Genomic DNA, 20,108 nt, shown 5'->3' on the forward strand with positions numbered 1-20,108 from the left:
CCATTCCCAGAATCATCCTCGTGAACCTCCACTGGACTCTCTCCAATGACAACACATCCTTTCTGAGATATGGGACCCAAAACCGTTGACAATACTCCAAGTGCAGCCTGACTATTGTCTTATAAAGGCTCAGCATGATCTCTTTGCTTTTATATTCTATTCCCCTTGAACTAAATGCCAACATTGCATGTGCCTTCTTTACCACAGACTCAACCTGTAAATTAACCTTCTGGGAGTCTTGCACGAGGACTCCTAAGTCCCTCTGCACCTCTGGTGTTTGAACCTACTCCCCATTTAGATAATGGTCTATTGTTCCTTTTACCAAAACACATTATCCCCTCCACCTATGTTCATATCATCCGCAAAGTTTGCCACAAAGCCATCAATTATGAAAAGTAATGGTCCCAATGCAGACCCTTGAGGAACACAAACACGAGGAAATCTGCAGATGCTGGAAATTCAAGCAACACACACAAAATGCTGGTGGAACGCAGCAGGCCAGGCAGCATCTCTAGGGAGAAGCACTGTCGACGTTTTGGGCCGAGACCCTGATATTGACAGCGCTTCTCCCCATAGATGCTGCCTGGCCTACTGCGTTCTACCAGCAGTGTGTGTTCCCTGAAGAACGCCACTAGACACTGGCAGCCAACCAGAAAAGGCCTCTTTTATTCACACTCGCTGCCTCCTGCCTGTCAGCCATTCCTCTATCCATGCCAGTATCTTTCCTGTAATGCCATAGGATTTTATCTTGTTAAGCAACCTCACGTGTGGCACTTAATCAAATGCCTTCTGAAAATCCAAGTAAATGATGTCCATTGCCTCTCCTTTGTCCACCCGGCTTGTTACTTCCTCAAAGAACTTTTTTTAATTATTAACTTCTTTGAGTTTCTACAATGTGACAAAACAAAATAAGCAGTTAAAAAAAGAGGTCCGTACAGTGCAAAACAAACGTATCAAATGTACAGTTCATAACAATTAAAAAGCACCCATAGTAGAATTGTATAAAGTTAGTTACCACCCCACCCCTCCCACTTCCCAACTCCAAGCCAACCTTACAATATATAAAAAAGTTAATCAGAACTTTTATCACCACAGAGCTGTATTTATAAAAAAAAAGGTATATTGCCTACTACCTGAGCTATAATATGTTTACACGTCAAAAAAAAATCATAAATCTTAACCGAAAGAAGCTGGAAGTAAGCGATTTAAATGCAAAAGAGAAAAGGGAGGGATGCACCCTTAATCCAAAATAGGAATTATGAAAATATTCAAGAAAAGGTCCCCACCTTTTGAAATTTTATGCCCAAATTAAGAAGTGAATAATGAATCTTTTCAAGGTCTAAACAGGACATAACGTCTCTGAGCCATTGAGCATGAGTGGGTGGGGCAGCATCTCTCCACCTAAGAAGAACTGCACGTTTGGCCAAAAGAGAGGCGAAAGACAATGTATGACGCTTAGTTGGAGTCAGGTGCGAGTCAGCTTCTCCCGAAATGCCGAGAAGAGCAATCGGGGTTAGGTTCCAAGTAGCAATTAAGTATGTGAGATAAAGTTAAAAAACATCTCTCCAGAATTTCTCCAAGCTAGGACAAACCCAATACATATGAATAAGGGAAGCCTCGCCCCTTTACACTTGTCACAACAGGGACTAATATCAGGATAGAACCGCGACAATTTAGTTTTAGACATATGAGCCCTGTGTACAACCTTGAACTGTAAAAGGCAGTGGTGAGCACATAGAGAAGTTGAATTAACTGACTTGAGAATTGAATCCCAAACATCAGCCATTTATGCAGGATTTAACACGTCTAGACTGGCACAGAAAGGTCATTAGGTGCTTTGAAAATCTTTTCATAGACAAGCACTTTGCAACTTTTGAACAACTGTCTGTAAATTTTGGCCTACCTAACACTCATTTCTGTAGGTATCTCCAAATTAGACATTTTATCAACCCTTTAGTATCAAACTTTCCTGAGGTACCCAATAAAAACGTTGTGGATTTGTTTCTTCCTATGAAGCCCCTTGGGTAAAGGTGTAATTTCTACTATTCGAGATATGGTAGCGATGTTGAGACGAGCCCCCTTTGACAAAATTAAAACTGCCTGGGAGCATGATTTAAATTTTCCTGTCTCAAAGAACTCTTAACAGATTTGTCAGGCAAATCTATTAATCTTTACAGAAACCATGCTAACTTTGACATATTTTGTCATTAGTCTCCAAGTACCCCGAAACCTCATTCTTAATAATAGACTCCAACACTTCCACAACCACTAAGGTTAGGCTAACTGGCCTATAATTTCCTTTCTTTTGCATTCCTCCCTTCTTAAAGACTGGAGTAACATTTGCAATCTTCCAATCTTCCAGGACCATGCCAGAATCAAGTGATTCTTGAAAGATCATGACCAAAGCATCCATTATCTCTTCAGCAACCTCTCTCGGGACTCCGGGATGTAGTCCATCTGGTCCAGGAGACTTATCCACATTAACACCTTTCAGTTTGCCTAGCACTTTTTCCTTTGTAATAGCAATTGCACTCACTCCTGCTCCCTGACACTCACAGACCTCTGGTACTCTTTGAGTGTCTTCCACAGTGAAGAAAGATGCAAAGTACCCATGAAGTTCATCTGCCATTTCTTTGTCCCCCATTACTATATCACCAGCATTATTTTCCAGTGGTCCAATATCAACTCTCACCTCCCATTTACTCTTTATATAAACTGTAAAAGCTTCTGGTATCCTACTTTCTATTAATGGCAAGCCTGCCCTCGTATTTCATCTTTACCCTTCTTATAGTTTTTTAGTAGCCTTTTGTTGGATTTTAAAAGCTTCCCAGTCATCCAACTCGAACTGACTTTTGCTACCTTATATGCTCTTTTCTTGGCTTTTATGCAGTCCTCAGCTTCCCTTGTCAGCCACGGTTGCCTAGCCCTGCCATTTGAGAACTTTTTTTGTTGGACATATCTATCCTGTGCCTTGTGAACTATTCCCAGAAACTTCAGCCATCTCTGCTCTGCCGTCATCCCCACCAGTATCCTCCTCCAATCCACCTGGGCAAGATCCTCTCTCATGCCTCTGTGATTCCCTTTATTCCACTGAGATACGGGTACATGTGAGTTATGCCTCACCCTCTGAAATTGCATTATGAATTCAATCATATTATGATCACTGCCTGCTAAGAATCCCTTTACCTTAAGCTCCCTAATAAGATCGGGGTTATTACACAACACCCAGTCTAGGATGGCCTTTCCCCGAGTAGGCTCCAGTACAAGCTGCTCTAAAAAGCCATTTCAGAGGCATTCAACAAATTCCCTGTGATCTGACACCAACTTGATTTTCCCAATCCCCTTGCATATTGAAGTCCCCCATTACAATTGTGACATTGCCTTTATTACATGCCTTTTCCAGCTCCCTTTGCAATCTCAAGCCCCGCATCTTGGCTACTATTTGGAGGTCTATATATGATTCACATAATGATTTTTTCACGCTTGTAGTTTCTTAACTCCACCCACAAAGATTGAACATTCTCTGACCCTATGTCACCTCTTTCTGAAGATGTAATTCCATCTCTTGTCATATTGTGAGCAGTTTCCATCTCTTACTAACAGAGCCACTCCACCACCTACACCTTCCTGCCTGTCCTTTTGATACAAAGTATATCCCTTGATGTTAAGCTCCCAGCTGTGGCCTTCTTTCAGCCACGACTCAGTGATGCCCACAACGTCATACTGACCAATCTCTAACTGCGTCACGAGTTCGTCCACCTTATTTCGAATGCTACGCACATCCACACATAGCACCATCAGTCCTTCATTCTTCGCCCTTTTTGAATTTTGCCTCTGTGGTACAAGTTAACTCTTTGCTCTGTCTACATTTGTACCCAATCATTGGCTTGTCCTTCCTTACAATCATGTTACACCCATCATCTACTTGTAAACCTGCTGGCTGATCCTCAGCTCGATCATACTGGTACCCATTCCCCTGCCATATTAGTTCAAAACACTCCCAACAGCTCTAGTAAACCTGTCTGCAAAAATATCAATCCCTCTCAGATTCAACTGCAACCCTTCCCTTTTGCACAGGTCCCACCTGCCCCAGAAGAGGTCCCAATTATCCAGAAATCTGAATCCCTGCCCCTTGCTCCAATTCTTCAGCCACGCATTTATCTGCCACCTCATTCTATCCCTATCCTTACTGTCAGTGGCACAGGCAGCTGTCCTGAGATTACTATCCTTTGAGGTCCTGCTTGTTAGCTTCTTTCCTAACTCCCTATATTCTTTTATCAGGACCTCCTCCATTTTTCTTCCTATGTCGTTGGTACTAATACGTACCATGACTTCTGGCTGCTCTCCTTCCCTTTTCAGAATATTGTGGATGCGTCCAGGAACATCTCCGACCCTGACACCTGGGAGACAGACTACCATCCGTGTTTCCTTTTTGCATTCACAGAATTGCCTGTCTGTCCCCTGAATATAGAGTCCCCTATTACTGCTGCCATCCTCTTCAGTTCCCTATCCTTCTGAGCCACAGGGCCAGACTCAGTGCCAGGGGCACGGCCACTGTTGCTTCCCCCAGGTAGGTCTCCCCCCAGCCTCACCACCCAACAGTACTCAAAATGGAGTACTTATTGTTGATAGGGTCGGCCACAGGACCTGGACTCTTCCACCAGAAGAAACATCCTCTCCACATCCACTCTATCAAGGCCTTTCAACATTCAATAGGTTTCAATGAGGTCACCCCTCATTCTTCTGAATTCTAGTGAATACAAGCCCAGAGCCACCCAGTGCTCTTCATATGACGACCCATTCAATCCTGGAATCATTTTCATGAGCCCACTCTGAACAGTTTCAGTACATCCTTTCGAAGGAGCCCAAACCTGCTCACAATACTCCAAGTGAGGCCTCACCAGTGCTTTATAAAGTCTCAACATTACATCCCTGCTTTTATATTCTAGTCCTCTTGAAATGAATACCAACATTGCATTTGCCTTCCTCACCACAGACTCAACCTGCTGCAAATTAACCCTTAGGGAATTCTGCACAAGGACTCCCAAGTCCTGTTGTGCCTCAGTTTTTTGTATTTTCTCTCCATTTAGAAAATAGTCAATCCTTTCAGTTCCTCTACCAGCTCCATGACCATACACTTCCTGACACTGTATTCCATCTGTTGTTTCTTTGTCCATTCTCCTAATCTGTCTGTCCTTTTGTAGTCTCTTTAATTCGTCAAACTACCTGCCCCTCCGCCTGTCTTCATATCCTCTGCAATCTTTGCAACAGAGGCATGAATGCCATCATCCAAATCAACAACATATAACATAAAAAGAATCGGACCCAACACAGACCCCCGTGGAACAGCACTACTCACCGGCAGCCGGCCAGCAAAGGCTCCCTGTATTCACACTCTCTGCCTCCTGCCAATCCGTGGTAGGATATTTCCAGTAATACCATGGGCTCATAGCTTGTTCAGTAGCCTGGTGTATGGCACCTCATCAAAGGATTTCTGAAAATCCAAGTACACAACATCAAGCAATTCTCCTTTGTCTATTCTGTTATTTCTTCAAAGAAGATTTGTCGGGCAAGATTTTCCCTTGAGGAGACCATGCTGACTACAGCCTATTTTAACATGTGTTTCCAAGTACCACGAAACCACATCCTTAACAATTGACTCCACAATCTTCCCAACCACTGAGGTCAGACTAACTGGCCTGTAATTTCCTTTTTTCTGCCTCTCTCCCTTTCTGAAGAATGGAGTGACATCTGCAATTCTCTAGTCCTTTTGGAACCATTCCAGAATCTTGTGATTCTAGAAGGATCATTACCAATGTCTCCACAATCTCTTCAGCCCCTCTTTCAGAGCCCTGGGGTGTACACCATCTGGTTCAGGTGACTTAGCTACCTTCAGACCTTTCAGTTTCCCAAGAACTTTCTCTAATTATGGTAACTTCACACACTTCATGCCTCCTAACTCCTGGAAATTCTGCCATACTGCTAGTGTCTTCCAAATTGAAGACTGATGCAAAACACTTATTCAGTTCATCAGCCATATCATTGCCGCCTCTCCAGCATGGTTTTCCAGTGATCTGGTATCCACTCTTTGCTCTCTTTTGCACTTTATGTACACTATGTGAAGAAACTTTTGGTATCCTCTTTAATATTATTGGCTAGCTTACTTTCCGTATTCCATCTTTACCTTAATGACTTTAATTTGCCTCCTGTTGGTTTTTAAAAATGCTCTCTCTGGTATTCCTAGAAGTTTGCAAGTGTAAGCGTGGGTAATGCTGTGTATCTCTTTCAGCTGGGTGAACTGCACAAGGCTGCAGCTGCTGCACACACCTTCTTCTTGGCCAACCCCGAGCACGTGGAGATGAGACAGAGCCTTGAGCGCTATAGGCAGATGGAGGGCGTCCAGGAGAGCCACTTCGCTGACCGGGAGATACGGCCATACATGGTAGGGTGTGGTGGGGCCAGGGATGGTTGTGATTGTCAGTCCCTGCCTTCTGGGAATCTACCATCCATTGGGCCAGTGTGTAGGTAGCTGGATGTCCAGTGATAGGGTTCTGGGTTCAAAGGTTCACCTTATTTTCAAAGTTTGCGTGCAGAATACAACCCTGAGGTTTGTCTTCCCCAGATAGCCATAAAATACAGGAAACTGTAGAAGCAGTTGAGTGAAAGACATCAATCACACCCTGCATGCAAAGAAAAATAAGTAAAATCTCGCAAACCCCAAACCCTCGTCCTTACACAGAAACTAACAGATCACCCACAAGGAGAGACAACAAGAACATCAAACCCCAAACCCTCAGCGCACCAAGTGGCAACAAGAAAGAAAGGGTGAGAACTGAAGAAGATAAAAACACAGACCTGAAAGATGCCAATATGAACTGCAGTCCAATCCATAAATCTCAGAATTTCAATAACATCTCAGTGATCATTGGGAGCCTCCGAGGGCAGTGACTCGAACCAGCGGCCCCTCCGAGGGCAATGGCTCGAACCAGCGTCCCCTCCGAGGGCAATGACTCGAAGCGGCGGCCTCTCCGAGGGCAGTGACTCGAAGCGGCGTCCCCTCCGAGGGCAGTGACTCGAAGCGGCGGCCCCTCCGAGGGCAGTGACTCGAAGCGGCGGCCCCTCCGAGGGCAGTGACTCGAAGCGGCGGCCCCTCCGAGGGCAGTGACTCGAAGCGGCGGCCCCTCCGAGGGCAGTGACTCGAAGCGGCGGCCCCTCCGAGGGCAGAGACTCGAGTCGACGGCCCCTCCGAGGGCAGTGACTCGAGGCGGCGGCCCCTCCGAGGGCAGTGACTCGAAGCGGCGGCCCCTCCGAGGGCAGTGACTCGAAGCGGCGGCCCCTCCGAGGGCAGAGACTCGAAGCGGCGGCCCCTCCGAGGGCAGTGACTCGAGGCGGCGGCCCCTCCGAGGGCAGTGACTCGAGGCGGCGGCCCCTCCGAGGGCAGTGACTCGAGGCGGCGGCCCCTCCGAGGGCAGTGACTCGAGGCGGCGGCCCCTCCGAGGACAGAGACTTGCTCTCCTCTGCACTTGCCTTGATGTTTTAATCGGTGAGAAATGTTGTCAATTATAGCCCTTTGTCTCGTCTCTGAGCTTCTCCTCGTGCTCACATTTCCCTCCTGGAGCTTTCCTGGGACAGCAGAACACTAGCTCGCTCAATTGAACTACAGACACTTAATCACAGGGTCCAACAGTCTCAAAACAAATTAAAATGTAAACAGTAAGTGGAAGACATAGCCAAGCCAAAGTGATTGACTATCTGGAAGATGTCACCCAAGGAATCATTGTTCTGTTGACTGCACTGTAGCAGGCTGGGACACTGTGCATTGGCGGGCAACCAGTGGGCCACTGGCATTACGTTCCCAATGGACAGAGCGAGTGGCACTGATGTGTTGCTTGTCTGATGGAAGTAGAGGAAGCCATGTTGTAACACGTCATGGGGGTTTGAATTGAAGTGATTAGCCATTGGGAAATCCCGATTTCCGCAGCTTGACCAGGGTCAGAGGTCACAGTGGGGTCAGGGGTCACAGCAATGTCGGTGTTGGTCAATGAGCAGCAGTCAGCAGCGGTGGGTGTGGGGGACTGCTGGTTTTGGCACGGTGGGATGAGGGTGGGGGTACAGAGGGCATACATTTCTTCAGTTGAAGTTCTGTGTGAGCTATCCCATGGCTGCTTCATTGGCAGGAGGCCTTTAACAGGGGGCTGGAGCACTTTGGTGAGGAGGAGTACGGTCTGGCCATCGCAGCGCTCGAAGAGGCTCTGAGTCAGTTCTGGCAGGCGGAAAAAGAGTGCCGGGCCTATTGCCAGGGCCCGCTGGTGTTTGACAGTCGGACCCAGCAGTGGAGCGGTCTGCACCTGTACGAGATTATCACAGGTATGTTTGTTTGCCTTTACTTGGAGTCGGCCGTTCCCTCAGTAGGGAAACAGCTTGTGAAAGTTCAGAGTAAATTTATTATCAAAGCATTATACGTCACCATATACAACCCTGAGATTCATTTTCCTGTGGGCATCCACAGTCAATACAAAGAAACACAATAGAATCAATGAAAAACCACACACAACAAACAACCAACGTGTAGAAGTCGACAAACTGTAAATACAAAAATAGAAATGAAGAAATGATAATAATATATAAATAAGCATAAACCGAGAACATGAGATGAAGTGCCCTTGACAGTGATCCCAATGGTTGTGGGAACAGTTCAGTGGTGGGTCGAGTGATGTTGAGTGAAATCATCCCCTCTGGTTCAGGAATCTGATGGTTGAGGGCTAATAAATATTCCTGAACCTGGTGGTGTGGGTTCTGAGGCTCCTGTACCTCCTTCCTGATGGCAGCAGTGAGAGGAGAGCGTGGCCTGGGTGGCGGGGTCCCTGATGATGGATGCTGCTTTCCTGCGACAGTGCTTTGTGTAGGCGTGGAGAGTGCTTTACCCGAGAAGGACTGGGGAAGGATATTAAACATTCCTGGTGTAAAACAACACAGAAACATGCCATTTAGTCCATCTGCCCATACTGAAGAAGGTGCCCACGGTTAATGGTAGGGCTGTTTAAGGTAGAGTTGCAGGAAGATGGGAACCAGAATTCCAGAACAGTGAGTGGAGAGGTTGTGAAGGTAGATATTGGAAAGATCGCAGTCAAAGTCAGGAATTAAAAAGTTCAGCATGGTGTGACCAGCGTCCTGAGCTCATTGTATCTCAAAGCAAGAAGTATCATGGGAAAGGCAGATGAGCTCAGGGTGCAAATCAGCAGCTGGAATTATGACGTTGTAGCCATTAGTGAGACTTGGTTGCAGAATGGGCAGGATCCAGTGTTCCAGGGTTCCATTGTTTCATACCTGACACAGCAGGAAGGATTAAAGGAGGCGGAGGGGTGACGTTATTAGTCAGGGAAAATGTCACACAGTGCTCCATCAGGACGGACTGGAGAGCTAGACCAGTGAAGCATTATGGGTGGACTGGAGAAATAAGAAAGGTATGATCATGTTAATGAGGCTATATTACAGACCACCAACAGTCCTAGATGATCATGTTAATGAGGCTATATTACAGACCACCAACAGTCCTAGATGATCATGTTAATGAGGCTATATTACAGACCACCAACAGTCCTAGATGATCATGTTAATGAGGCTATATTACAGACCACCAACAGTCCTAGATGATCATGTTAATGAGGCTATATTACAGACCACCAACAGTCCTAGATGATCATGTTAATGAGGCTATATTACAGACCACCAACAGTCCTAGATGATCATGTTAATGAGGCTATATTACAGACCACCAACAGTCCTAGATGATCATGTTAATGAGGCTATATTACAGACCACCAACAGTCCTAGATGATCATGTTAATGAGGCTATATTACAGACCACCAACAGTCCTAGATGATCATGTTAATGGGGCTATATTACAGACCACCAACAGTCCTAGATGATCATGTTAATGGGGCTATATTACAGACCACCAACAGTCCTAGATGATCATGTTAATGGGGCTATATTACAGACCACCAACAGTCCTAGATGATCGTGTTAATGAGGCTATATTACAGACCACCAACAGTCCTAGATGATCGTGTTAATGGGGCTATATTACAGACCACCAACAGTCCTAGATGATCGTGTTAATGGGGCTATATTACAGACCACCAACAGTCCTAGATGATCATGTTAATGGGACTATATTACAGACCACCAACAGTCCTAGATGATCATGTTAATGGGGCTATATTACAGACCACCAACAGTCCTAGATGATCATGTTAATGAGGCTATATTACAGACCACCAACAGTCCTAGATGATCATGTTAATGAGGCTATATTACAGACCACCAACAGTCCTAGATGATCATGTTAATGAGGCTATATTACAGACCACCGACAGTCCTAGATGATCATGTTAATGAGGCTATATTACAGACCACCAACAGTCCTAGATGACAATGTTAATGGGGCTATATTATAGACCACCAACAGTCCTAGATGACCTTGTTAATGAGGCTATATTATAGACCACCAACAGTCCTAGATGACCTTGTTAATGAGGCTATATTACAGACCACCCAACAGCCCTTGGAATTTAGAAGAACAGATTTGTAAAGATCGCAGATTGTTGTAAGAAATGTAGGGCTGTTATAGTAGGTGATTTTAACTTTTCATGTTGACTGGGAATCCCTTATTTGTAGAAGTATTAGATGGGATAGAATTTGTCAAATATGTTCAGGAAAATTCCTTCATCAGTGCATAGAAGGGCCAATGAGAGAGCGTGTGGTACTGGATCTGCTGGTAGGGAATGAGACAGACAGGTGACAGAAGTTTGTGTTGGAAAAAAATTGCATCCAGTGATCACAATGCCATGAGTTTCAAAGAATATGCAAAAACATAGGTCTGGTTCACAGGCTGAAATTCTAAATTTAAGGAAGGACAATTTTGATAGTATCAGTAATGATCTGGCAAGTGTGGACTGAGACAGGCTATTTTCTAGCAATGATGTACTTGGTAAGTGGGAGGCCTTCAAAATGAAATTTTGAGAGTACAAAGCTTGTATGTGCCTGTCAGAATAAAAGGTAAAGATACAGGATGTAGGGAATGTTAGTTTTCAAGAGGTGTTGAGGCCCTGGTTAAGAGAAAAAAAGGTGCAGAGCAGGTATAGGCAGGTAGAAACAAATGAGGTGTTTACGGAGTGTACTGTAACCCCTCCTCCTCTTCTCTCCCCCCCCCCCCGCCCCCACAGCTCACTACCTACAGGTGCTGGTGTGTGAACATGGCTGTGTAAAGGAGCTCTCGACGCGCGCAGGCCGACTCTCACCCATTGACAGCTACCTACCCCTGCACTACCACTGCCTGCAGTATTCCTACTACAAGGGTGAGAAGAGACACTGGTCACCGCTGCACACGGACCCGGGCTGCGTGCGCCTCACACTGACTTAGACCGCATACACCGCCCACTGACCCGGGCTGCGTACTCTGTACACCAACCTGGACCGCGTATGTCGCACGCCGACCCAGACCGCGTCTGTCCCAATGCCATCCACCAGGAATCCAATGACATTTCCAGCTTGTGATATGACCATGAGACCCAGCTTCTTGCTTTATTCTCCCCTCCTCCACCCCCCGGCCTCATCTGTCACTTTCTTTTTGTCCTTCTTCCCCCCCCCCCCCCCCCCCCACATTCGGGCTCCGCCGTCCTTCCTTTCCAGTCCTGATGAAGGATCTCAGCCCAAAATGTCAGTTGGTTATTCATTTCCATAGATGCTGTCTGACCTGCTGAGTTCCTCCAGAATTTTGTGTGTGTTGTCCTTTTCAATTGTACATTTTCCTGTGCCCTGGTCGTCTAGTTGTGTTGCGTGGTGACCTGGCCAGGGTCCAGGCCCTGACTCACCCCTCACTCTCTCCCTCTGCAGTGAAAGACTACAAGAAGTCACTGGAGGCCGCGCGGTCGTACCTGCTACTGGTGCCTGAGGATGTGGACATGCTGGCAAGCGTGGCCTCCTACCGGCATCTGCTTCAGGCGGAGAGAGACCCTGCCTCTGTCAAACCTCGCCAGGTCTGTGCTGTCCATCGCCGGTCCCGCCCGCCCGGGAACGCCACCGAGAGCCGGCCCCTCCCCACAAAGCAACTGGACCGAAAGCCCCACACACACACGCACATGCACCAAAGGCTATTCGGCCCATCTCTGGGGCTGGCAGGGGTGGGCAGTTAAGACCATAAGACATGGGAGCAGAAATAGACCATTCAGCCCATCAAGTCTGCTCTGCTGTTCCATCATGGCTGATTTATTGTCCCTCTCAATGCCAATGTCCTGCCTTCTCCTTGTAACCTTTTGACACCTTGACTAATTAAGAACTGGTCAACTTCAGTTTTAAATATACCCAATGACTTGTACTCCGCAGCCACCCATGGCAATGAATTCCACAGATTCACCACCCTCTGCCTAAAGAAATTCCCCCTGCAATGGACATCGCTCTATTCTGAGGCTGTGGCCTCTGGTCCGAGGCTTCCCTACAGTAGGAAACATCCTCTCCACATCCACTCTATCTAGACCTTTCAATATTCCATAGGTTTCAATGAGATCACCCCTCATTCTTTTAAATTCCAGTAAGTACAGGCGCAGAGCCATCAAATACACCTCATACATTAATCCTTTCATCCCCACAATCATTCTTGTGAACATCCTCTGGATGCTCTCCAACACCAGAACATCTTTGAAAAGGGGCCTAAAACTCTCACAATACTCCCAGTGCAGTCTGACCAATGCCTTCTAAAGCCTCAGCATTACATCCTTGCTTTTACATTCTAGTCCTCGCAAAGTGAATGCCAACATTGAATTAGCCTTCCTCACAAGTGACTGAAGAGTCCCCTCCCCCTCAGCACACGTGGCCCTGTCACCCCACTCTCGGGGAACAGCCAGTGCTGTGTGTTGTGCCTGTGAGTAACGCCTGTTGTTGGTGTGTGTGCAGGAGCTGGTCCAGTACAAGGAGAGGTATCGGCTGGAGAAGAAGCTGTTACAGTCCCTCACAGTGGAGTGGGAATTCACGTACATGGATCCGGTAGGTGGGGTCGGATGAGCCAGTGGGGGAGGTGGGGATCACAGGGCACCGCCCTAACATAACAGTTTGCACAATGGTGTTCCAGCTCGGGCCGTCAATATCCTCTGCATGCAAGTTTGTATGTTCTACCTGTGATCTCCCCCCACGATACAACGACATGCTGGTTGGTAGGTGAATTGGTCCTGAGATGAGGCTGGGGTTACATTGTGGCACGACTTGTTGAGCCAAAAGGGGAGAGGGTGTGTGGGACAATGTTGGAAGGGTACAGCAGGGAGTGTGCAGTCTGTGTCTCATGCTTTGGGACAAGATGGGATGGTGGCAGGTAGTGTCTGACCCTGATGGTGTGTGAGGGAGATTCACTCCGCGTCTGACCCTGATGGAGTGTGGAGGGAGATTCACTCAGTGTCTGACCCTGATGGAGTGTGGAGGGAGATTCACTCAGTGTCTGACCCTGATGGTGTGTGGAGGGAGATTCACTCCGTGTCTGACCCTGATGGTGTGTGGAGGGAGATTCACTCAGTGTCTGACCCTGATGGTGTGTGGAGGGAGATTCACTCCGTGTCTGACCCTGATGGAGTGTGGAGGGAGATTCACTCAGTGTCTGACCCTGATGGTGTGTGGAGGGAGATTCACTCCGTGTCTGACCCTGATGGTGTGTGGAGGGAGATTCACTCCGTGTCTGACCCTGATGGTGTGTGAAGTGAGCTTCACTCTGTATCTGACCGGGGAAGTGCGTGATGCGACAGTGTAGAGGGAGATTCACTTTGTGTCTGACCCTTTTTTTTTTACAAAATATCTTTATTACAAGTTCATTTCTACAATATATACAAATCAGTGACTAACACAATTACTACACTACAAATAGACAAATGACATTAAACTAAAATGTTTCCATCTCCATCAATGATGGCAATAGCCCCCACAGAGCACAACGGTCTCAGAACGCCTCTATGGTTGCCATGGAGGGCACGTGTTCCTTCTCAATATTTTCCCAGGCATGAACGTTGGGTTCCTCTAAACATTGCCAGGCAGATCGGCCTGCTACCCGTTTCCGAGATCCACAGATGGTTGATTTCACCATCCCCAGGAGCAAGCTGACAAGGACATCCTCATCCCTCCATGCCCCCTCCTTACGAGATGACCGTATATAAATAGGGTGGGGCTAAAATGCAACCAGAAGGCGAGAAGCAGCCCACGCAGATACACAAAAAGGGGCTGCAGCCTCGCACACTCCATGTACATGTGGTACACGGTCTCCTCCCGCCCGCAGAAGTGGCATGCGGGTGAGAGATCCCTGTACAAACTTATTGCAGGGCACCGCTCTATGCAGAAGCCTCCACCTCAGATCCCCCAGGTGCATGAGAATAACTCCCTCGTAAAGGGACTTCCAGTGGGGACCTCCCTCACCTCCAGGTGGAAAGACCGACTGCCATGGCGTGTTAGGATGGAGGACAAGGGCTAGGAAGTGGAGGGTGTGGAGCAGCAGCCCAGACAGGTACCTCTACTTGCATCCTGAATGGGACTGTGGGTATCGATGAGAGATGGCTCACGTTGTGTGGACATGGCTCCCGGAGAAGATTGCGGGGTCTGTGCCCGACAAGCAGCTCAGCCTGAGTTGGTCCACACATCTGAGCCGCACCAACATCCACTGAGGTAGGGCAAGGGTCGGCCAGGGCTCCGCCCTCCGCCAGAGGAGGGGATTCCTGGCCTGAGGCAACCATGTTCCAGACTCTAAGTAGGTCCTGATAGAAGCCGGGCAGACTCCGCAAAGCAGCACGGCTGACGCCCGCCGGTGGTAGCCGCATATCCTCGTGAAGACAGCAGCCCCTCCGGAGGAAGAAAGTCGCCAACACGTGCCACCTGGGAGGGTGTTCGGCGTCCAGGAATCTCTGCAGAGTCCTGAGGCGGAGAGCCGCCAGTCGCGTTCGAACGCACACCAGCGACTGTCTGCCCTCTCCCACTGGGAGACTCAAGACCGCTGCAGAGACCCAGTGTTTACCCGAGAAGAAGAAGTCCACTAACTTCCTCTGCATTCTCGCTACAAATGGGGCAGGAGGGGCCAAGGTGACCATCCGGTACCACAACATGGAGGCCACCAGCTGGTTTATGACCACCACCCTGCCTCGATAGGAAAGCACCCTGTGGCAGGGAGTCCACCTGCCACTGATCCATTAAGAGTCTGGAACATTTCGCCCAGTTAATCCTAGAGGAGGATGCCGCCGAGAAAACTTATTGGCACTCGCACATCCTCCGCAGGTCACTGGGATCTGTCACCATGAGGAGTACATTGTCAGTGTAAACGTACTCCAACCTCCATGTCCGGTTCACGCAAAACCAGACCTATCAGCCTTTGCCAAAGAAGGCTCAGGAATGACTCAACACAGATCGCATTCAACTGGCCGGACATCGGGCTCTGCTGACGTACTCCTCTTCTGAAGGGAATGGACGCTGCCAGTGATCCACTGATCTTAACAAGGCACTCCGCGGCAGAGTATAGGAGCCGAACTCGGGCCACAAAATGTTGTCCGAGCCCAAAAGCCTGCAGAGTGCCCACCAGGAAACTGGTCTACCCGGTCAAACCCCTTCTGGTCAGGAGAGAGAGAGACGCTGTCAGGACCCAGTCTCCTGCTGCAGGTGGATCAGGTCCCGTACTAGATAGATAGATAGATAGATAGATACTTTATTCATCCCCATGGGGAAATTCAACTTTTTTTCCAATGTCCCATACACTTGTTGTAGCAAAACTAATTACATACAATACTTAACTCAGTAAAAAATATGATATGCATCTAAATCACTATCTCAAAAAGCATTAATAATAGCTTTTAAAAAGTTCTTAAGTCCTGGCGGTAGAATTGTAAAGCCTAATGGCATTGGGGAGTATTGACCTCTTCATCCTGTCTGAGGAGCATTGTATCGATAGTAACCTGTCGCTGAAACTGCTTCTCTGTCTCTGGATGGTGCTATGTAGAGGATGTTCAGAGTTATCCATAATTGACCGTAGCCTACTCAGCGCCCTTCGCTCAGCTACCAATGTTAAACTCTCCAGTACTTTGCCCACGACAGAGCCCGCCTTCCTTACCAGCTTATTAAGACGTGAGGCGTCCCTCTTCTTAATGCTTCCTCCCCAACACGCCACCACAAAGAAGAGGGCGCTCTCCACAACTGACCTATAGAACATCTTCAGCATCTCACTACAGACATTGAATGACGCCAACCTTCTTAGGAAGTACAGTCGACTCTGTGCCTTCCTGCACAAGGCATCTGTGTTGGCAGTCCAGTCTAGCTTCTCGTCTAACTGTACTCCCAGATACTTGTAGGTCTTAACCTGCTCCACACATTCTCCATTAATGATCACTGGCTCCATATGAGGCCTTAATCTCCTAAAGTCCACCACCATCTCCTAGGTGGTCCACTAGGTGGACATTGTTCTGGATCGAGCGGCCCGGGACCCAGTCTCCTGCTGCGGGTGGATCAGGTCCCGTACTAGGTGGACATTGTTCTGGATCGAGCGGCTCGGGACCCAGTATCCTGCTGCAGGTGGATCAGGTCCCGTACTAGGTGGACATTGTTCTGGATCGAGCGGCCCGGGACTGTGTAAAATAGGTCAGGATGGATCACCTGTCTCATTACTGAACCAAGACGGTCGGCCATTGCCCAGGCGAAGATCTTGTAGTCCGCGCACAGGAGGGAGACCGGGAGCCAGTTCATTAGCAGGCGGAGGTCTCCCTTCTTGGGCAGTAGGAGCATGACAGTTCTCCACCATGAGAGGGGCATTTCCCCGGTGGCTAGGTTCTTCCCTAGGACAAGGCTGTAATCATCCCCCAGGACATCCCAGAAAGCCTGATAAAACTCTACACTCAGACCATCTAATCCAGGGGACTTACCCCTCCGGAGTCACTGAAGGGCAGTCCGAGTCAGGGGAGCGTAGATGTACTGCGTCCTCTGGGCTGACCTTAGGCAAATCTTTCCAGACCTCACTGCACGCATCTGCATTTGACGGATCTGGTGAGAATAAGGATGGATAGAATGAGCGGACTTTATTGATTTCATCAGGGTCCGTGACGGAGGAGCCACCAGCAGCCAGTGACTCCACTGAGTGCTTTTGGATCAGTGACCTCACCTCCTGGTATTCCTGCCATTGAAGTTGGTCCCCGGCGGTCGAACCAAGACAGGACTCTAGGTCAAGCAACGCTCTCTCAAGCCGCTCAGTCTCAGAGCCCTGCCTCTTTGTCGACCCCCTCGTGTACTCCCGACATAAAAACCGGATGTGACATCCCACCATAGCCGAAGGGAGCAGAAATCTGCCCGTCTCTCTCTCCAGGTGACCCAGAACACTCGGAATGAATCCCGGAATCGCTGTCCTCCAGCAGCCGGTTGTTAAAATGCCAATACCCGGATCCCACCCGAGGGAGCAGAGGAGTAAATTCCATCCACACAAGGTGATGACCCGAGCACGAAAGCGGCCACATGGAGGACGCCGACACGCGGGAGATGTAAGCCTGAGAGATAAACAGGCGGTCTATCCGGGAACCCCCCCCTCTCTAGATCTTCTGGAGAAGGCGCTAGAGTCGGGGTGAAGATTCCACCAGCTGTCCACCAAGTCAAAGGAGTCGACTAGCTCCTTTAACTTTTTTGCCGATGCTGGGTCGCGTTGGATCCCCGAGCGGTCCTCCACCTCGAGGGTACAGTTGAGGTCGCCCCCGAGGATGATGCAGTCCCCAGGATCGATGGAACTCAGCAAGGTGGACAGCTGACAGAATAGGTGTGTCTGCATCACCCCGCGCCTTGGAGCATACATGTTGATAAAATGTAGATGTACACCACCCAGGCGCACAGCCAGGCGGAGCAGACGGCCGGGCACAACATCTTGGACTTCCCGGCTGGAAGGTTGGGGCCAGCAGGATCGCCACCCCACTAGTGTTGGAGCTGAGGAGGCTCATGTCGACCCTGCCCTGCCACTCCAGAAGCCAAGTGGACTCGTCACCCGGGACTCCTGCAGGAAGCTCACCGCCTGTCTCCCATCCCTGAGGACTGAGAGATTGATTGTTGTATCTGTGGAGAGAGCCCCTGCTAGCGTTCACATCTAGACCAGCTATGGTGAGTTTCATGTCTGGAGTCCACTAGGCCTCAGTACCAGTACCCTTCCCACTGAGAGCGGAGGCGCCCTCAATCGCACTATTCCGAAAAAAACCAAGAATACTTTTTGCTTTCTGGGCCCAAGTGGTGCCAACGCCACCCCATGACCCGCCATCTCCCAAAGGAGTGAAGCTGTCTCCCACTCTGATGTCCCTCACCAGGTCATCCAGGAAGGATTTCAGCTGCCGTCTGTCATTCCCCGACACAGCATTCCTCTTCCCCTTCCCTTCCGAATCTGAAGATGACACACAAGGACTTAACCAGCCTCGGCATGTTAGACCAGCGAAGGGAGGCTAGTTTCGGCCAGTGCTTTGGACCCTCAGAGGTGAGAATGAACTTTCTGATTTCCCCCACGGGTATCAACACGGATTTCTCAGGAGGGCTGAGGATGTACTATCTCGCTATCAAAGGAGTCTCCCGCACCCCCCATCTTCCTCCCCAATAAACAGCTGCACTTGTAACCCACACTGCGCAGTGAGTACCTCTCTCATACCTGCCTCCCCCACCGTCGTATCAGCCTTGTCCGCAGTTAGGACAATGGAGGGATAATCCCCAGGGACTCCCTGCGAACCATTAGTTGATGGGTTCGGCCTGCAGAGTATATCACCCTTCCCAGGAGACAGGTACGAGGTGGACCCCAGCAACTCCGGCCCAAGGGATCCACCGGCAGCCTAATGCTGAGAGTGAGAGAGGCTGCTCTCCCTCCCCTCCGCTGACATTATTTGTTTACCTTCAGGGAGGCACTAACTACCAAGTCCTGGCTGGAGGGCTCCAGGGCTGTCTCAGTTGTGCAAACAGGGCTAGCACTGCCTTTCTGCACAAACTCTCCACCTACCACAGGACTGGGTTAGAACCAACCTCCACCCAGATTCCTACCTCTTCTTGGGACTCCCCCACATTTACACTCCCTGCCCTCTTGGGAAAAGATCCCCTTCTCCTCTTCACACAGGTGCAAGATTCACCAATGGGGCGGCATCGCCCCCTCCACCTGCGCACTTCCCTGAGCCTCCCACTCCTCTTCAGGGCAAGTGGGCGTGAGCTCTGCAGTCTCGGGGTCCGACTTCTTAGGGTGTTTGGATTTCTTCCTCACTTTCTTGCCCCACGCGGGCTCCACCCTGTCCTCCGCCAGAACCTCCCTGCACATAGCCTCATGATCTCCCACCTGAACCACAGGGGCAGCAGCAGAGGCTGAAACAGGCACAGGAACAGGAATGGGCAGAGGCAGCTGGGGCACTGGTGGCCAAAGTGGATTCCCCAGAGTTTCGGGTGTTGGGACAGTCCCTCCGAAAGTGCCCCACCTCCCCGCACACATGACACCTTGGGTGCTCAGAGCTCCAGTACACCTGATGGTCTACCCCCTCGTGCCGGACAGTAAACCGGCCCTCAGCATTGTCCTCCCGTGCCAGCTGAAGGAACACCTGGTGCAAGAAAGAGATTACGTTGCAGAGGGTGCATCTCTTAAATTTGTGTCTTATGGCAGTTATCTCTGACCTCACTTGTCCCACGCGGGCTAGATGGGGAAGCAGAACTTCATTGGGGATGAAAGGCTTGACGTAACCGAGGATGATTCGTTGGCACCAGCTCCATCTGTAAAAAGATGTCTTGCACCATGATCCCCCTACTGAGCCCAGTGCACTAACTCATCATTCCCCAGTTAAAACACCGCCTTCCCCAACCAAGTCCTCCATGGCCTCCGCACATTGTTCCAGAGATATTCCAGGACACAAAATACGTTACACCCCACGTTCATCTTCCACCGACCGAAACAGGGCATTGTTCAAGGGCAGCCACCTTTGCGTAACTCCCCGAAGGCCTGCGACTCCCTGGAGCCCGTTCCGGCATGCTGGCAGTATGTCAGAATTGAGAAATATGTGGCGGTGCCGGTTGTAAAATCCTGGAGCGAGTAGAGTAACTGAACAGAAAA

The 20,108-nt window shown here is 49.2% G+C and overlaps 1 protein-coding gene across 3 annotated transcripts in view; it reads left to right on the forward strand.

The window, feature by feature from the left end:
* Window positions 1-20,108, forward strand: part of p3h2 (prolyl 3-hydroxylase 2) — a 146,950-nt gene that overhangs the window by 66,211 nt on the left and 60,631 nt on the right. For 2 of the 3 annotated variants that reach the window (XM_073041717.1, XM_073041719.1), the window contains exons 2-6: window positions 6,290-6,442; window positions 8,178-8,367; window positions 11,230-11,361; window positions 11,900-12,042; window positions 12,956-13,044. In XM_073041717.1, the coding sequence (XP_072897818.1) occupies window positions 6,290-6,442; window positions 8,178-8,367; window positions 11,230-11,361; window positions 11,900-12,042; window positions 12,956-13,044 (707 nt within the window). Of the gene's footprint in view, window positions 1-6,289; window positions 6,443-8,177; window positions 8,368-11,229; window positions 11,362-11,899; window positions 12,043-12,955; window positions 13,046-20,108 lie in introns of all 3 variants that reach the window. The other variant, XM_073041718.1, reaches the window with a different exon arrangement.

The sequence above is a fragment of the Hemitrygon akajei genome, chromosome 3, assembly GCF_048418815.1.
Source record: "Hemitrygon akajei chromosome 3, sHemAka1.3, whole genome shotgun sequence".
NCBI lineage: Eukaryota > Metazoa > Chordata > Chondrichthyes > Myliobatiformes > Dasyatidae > Hemitrygon > Hemitrygon akajei.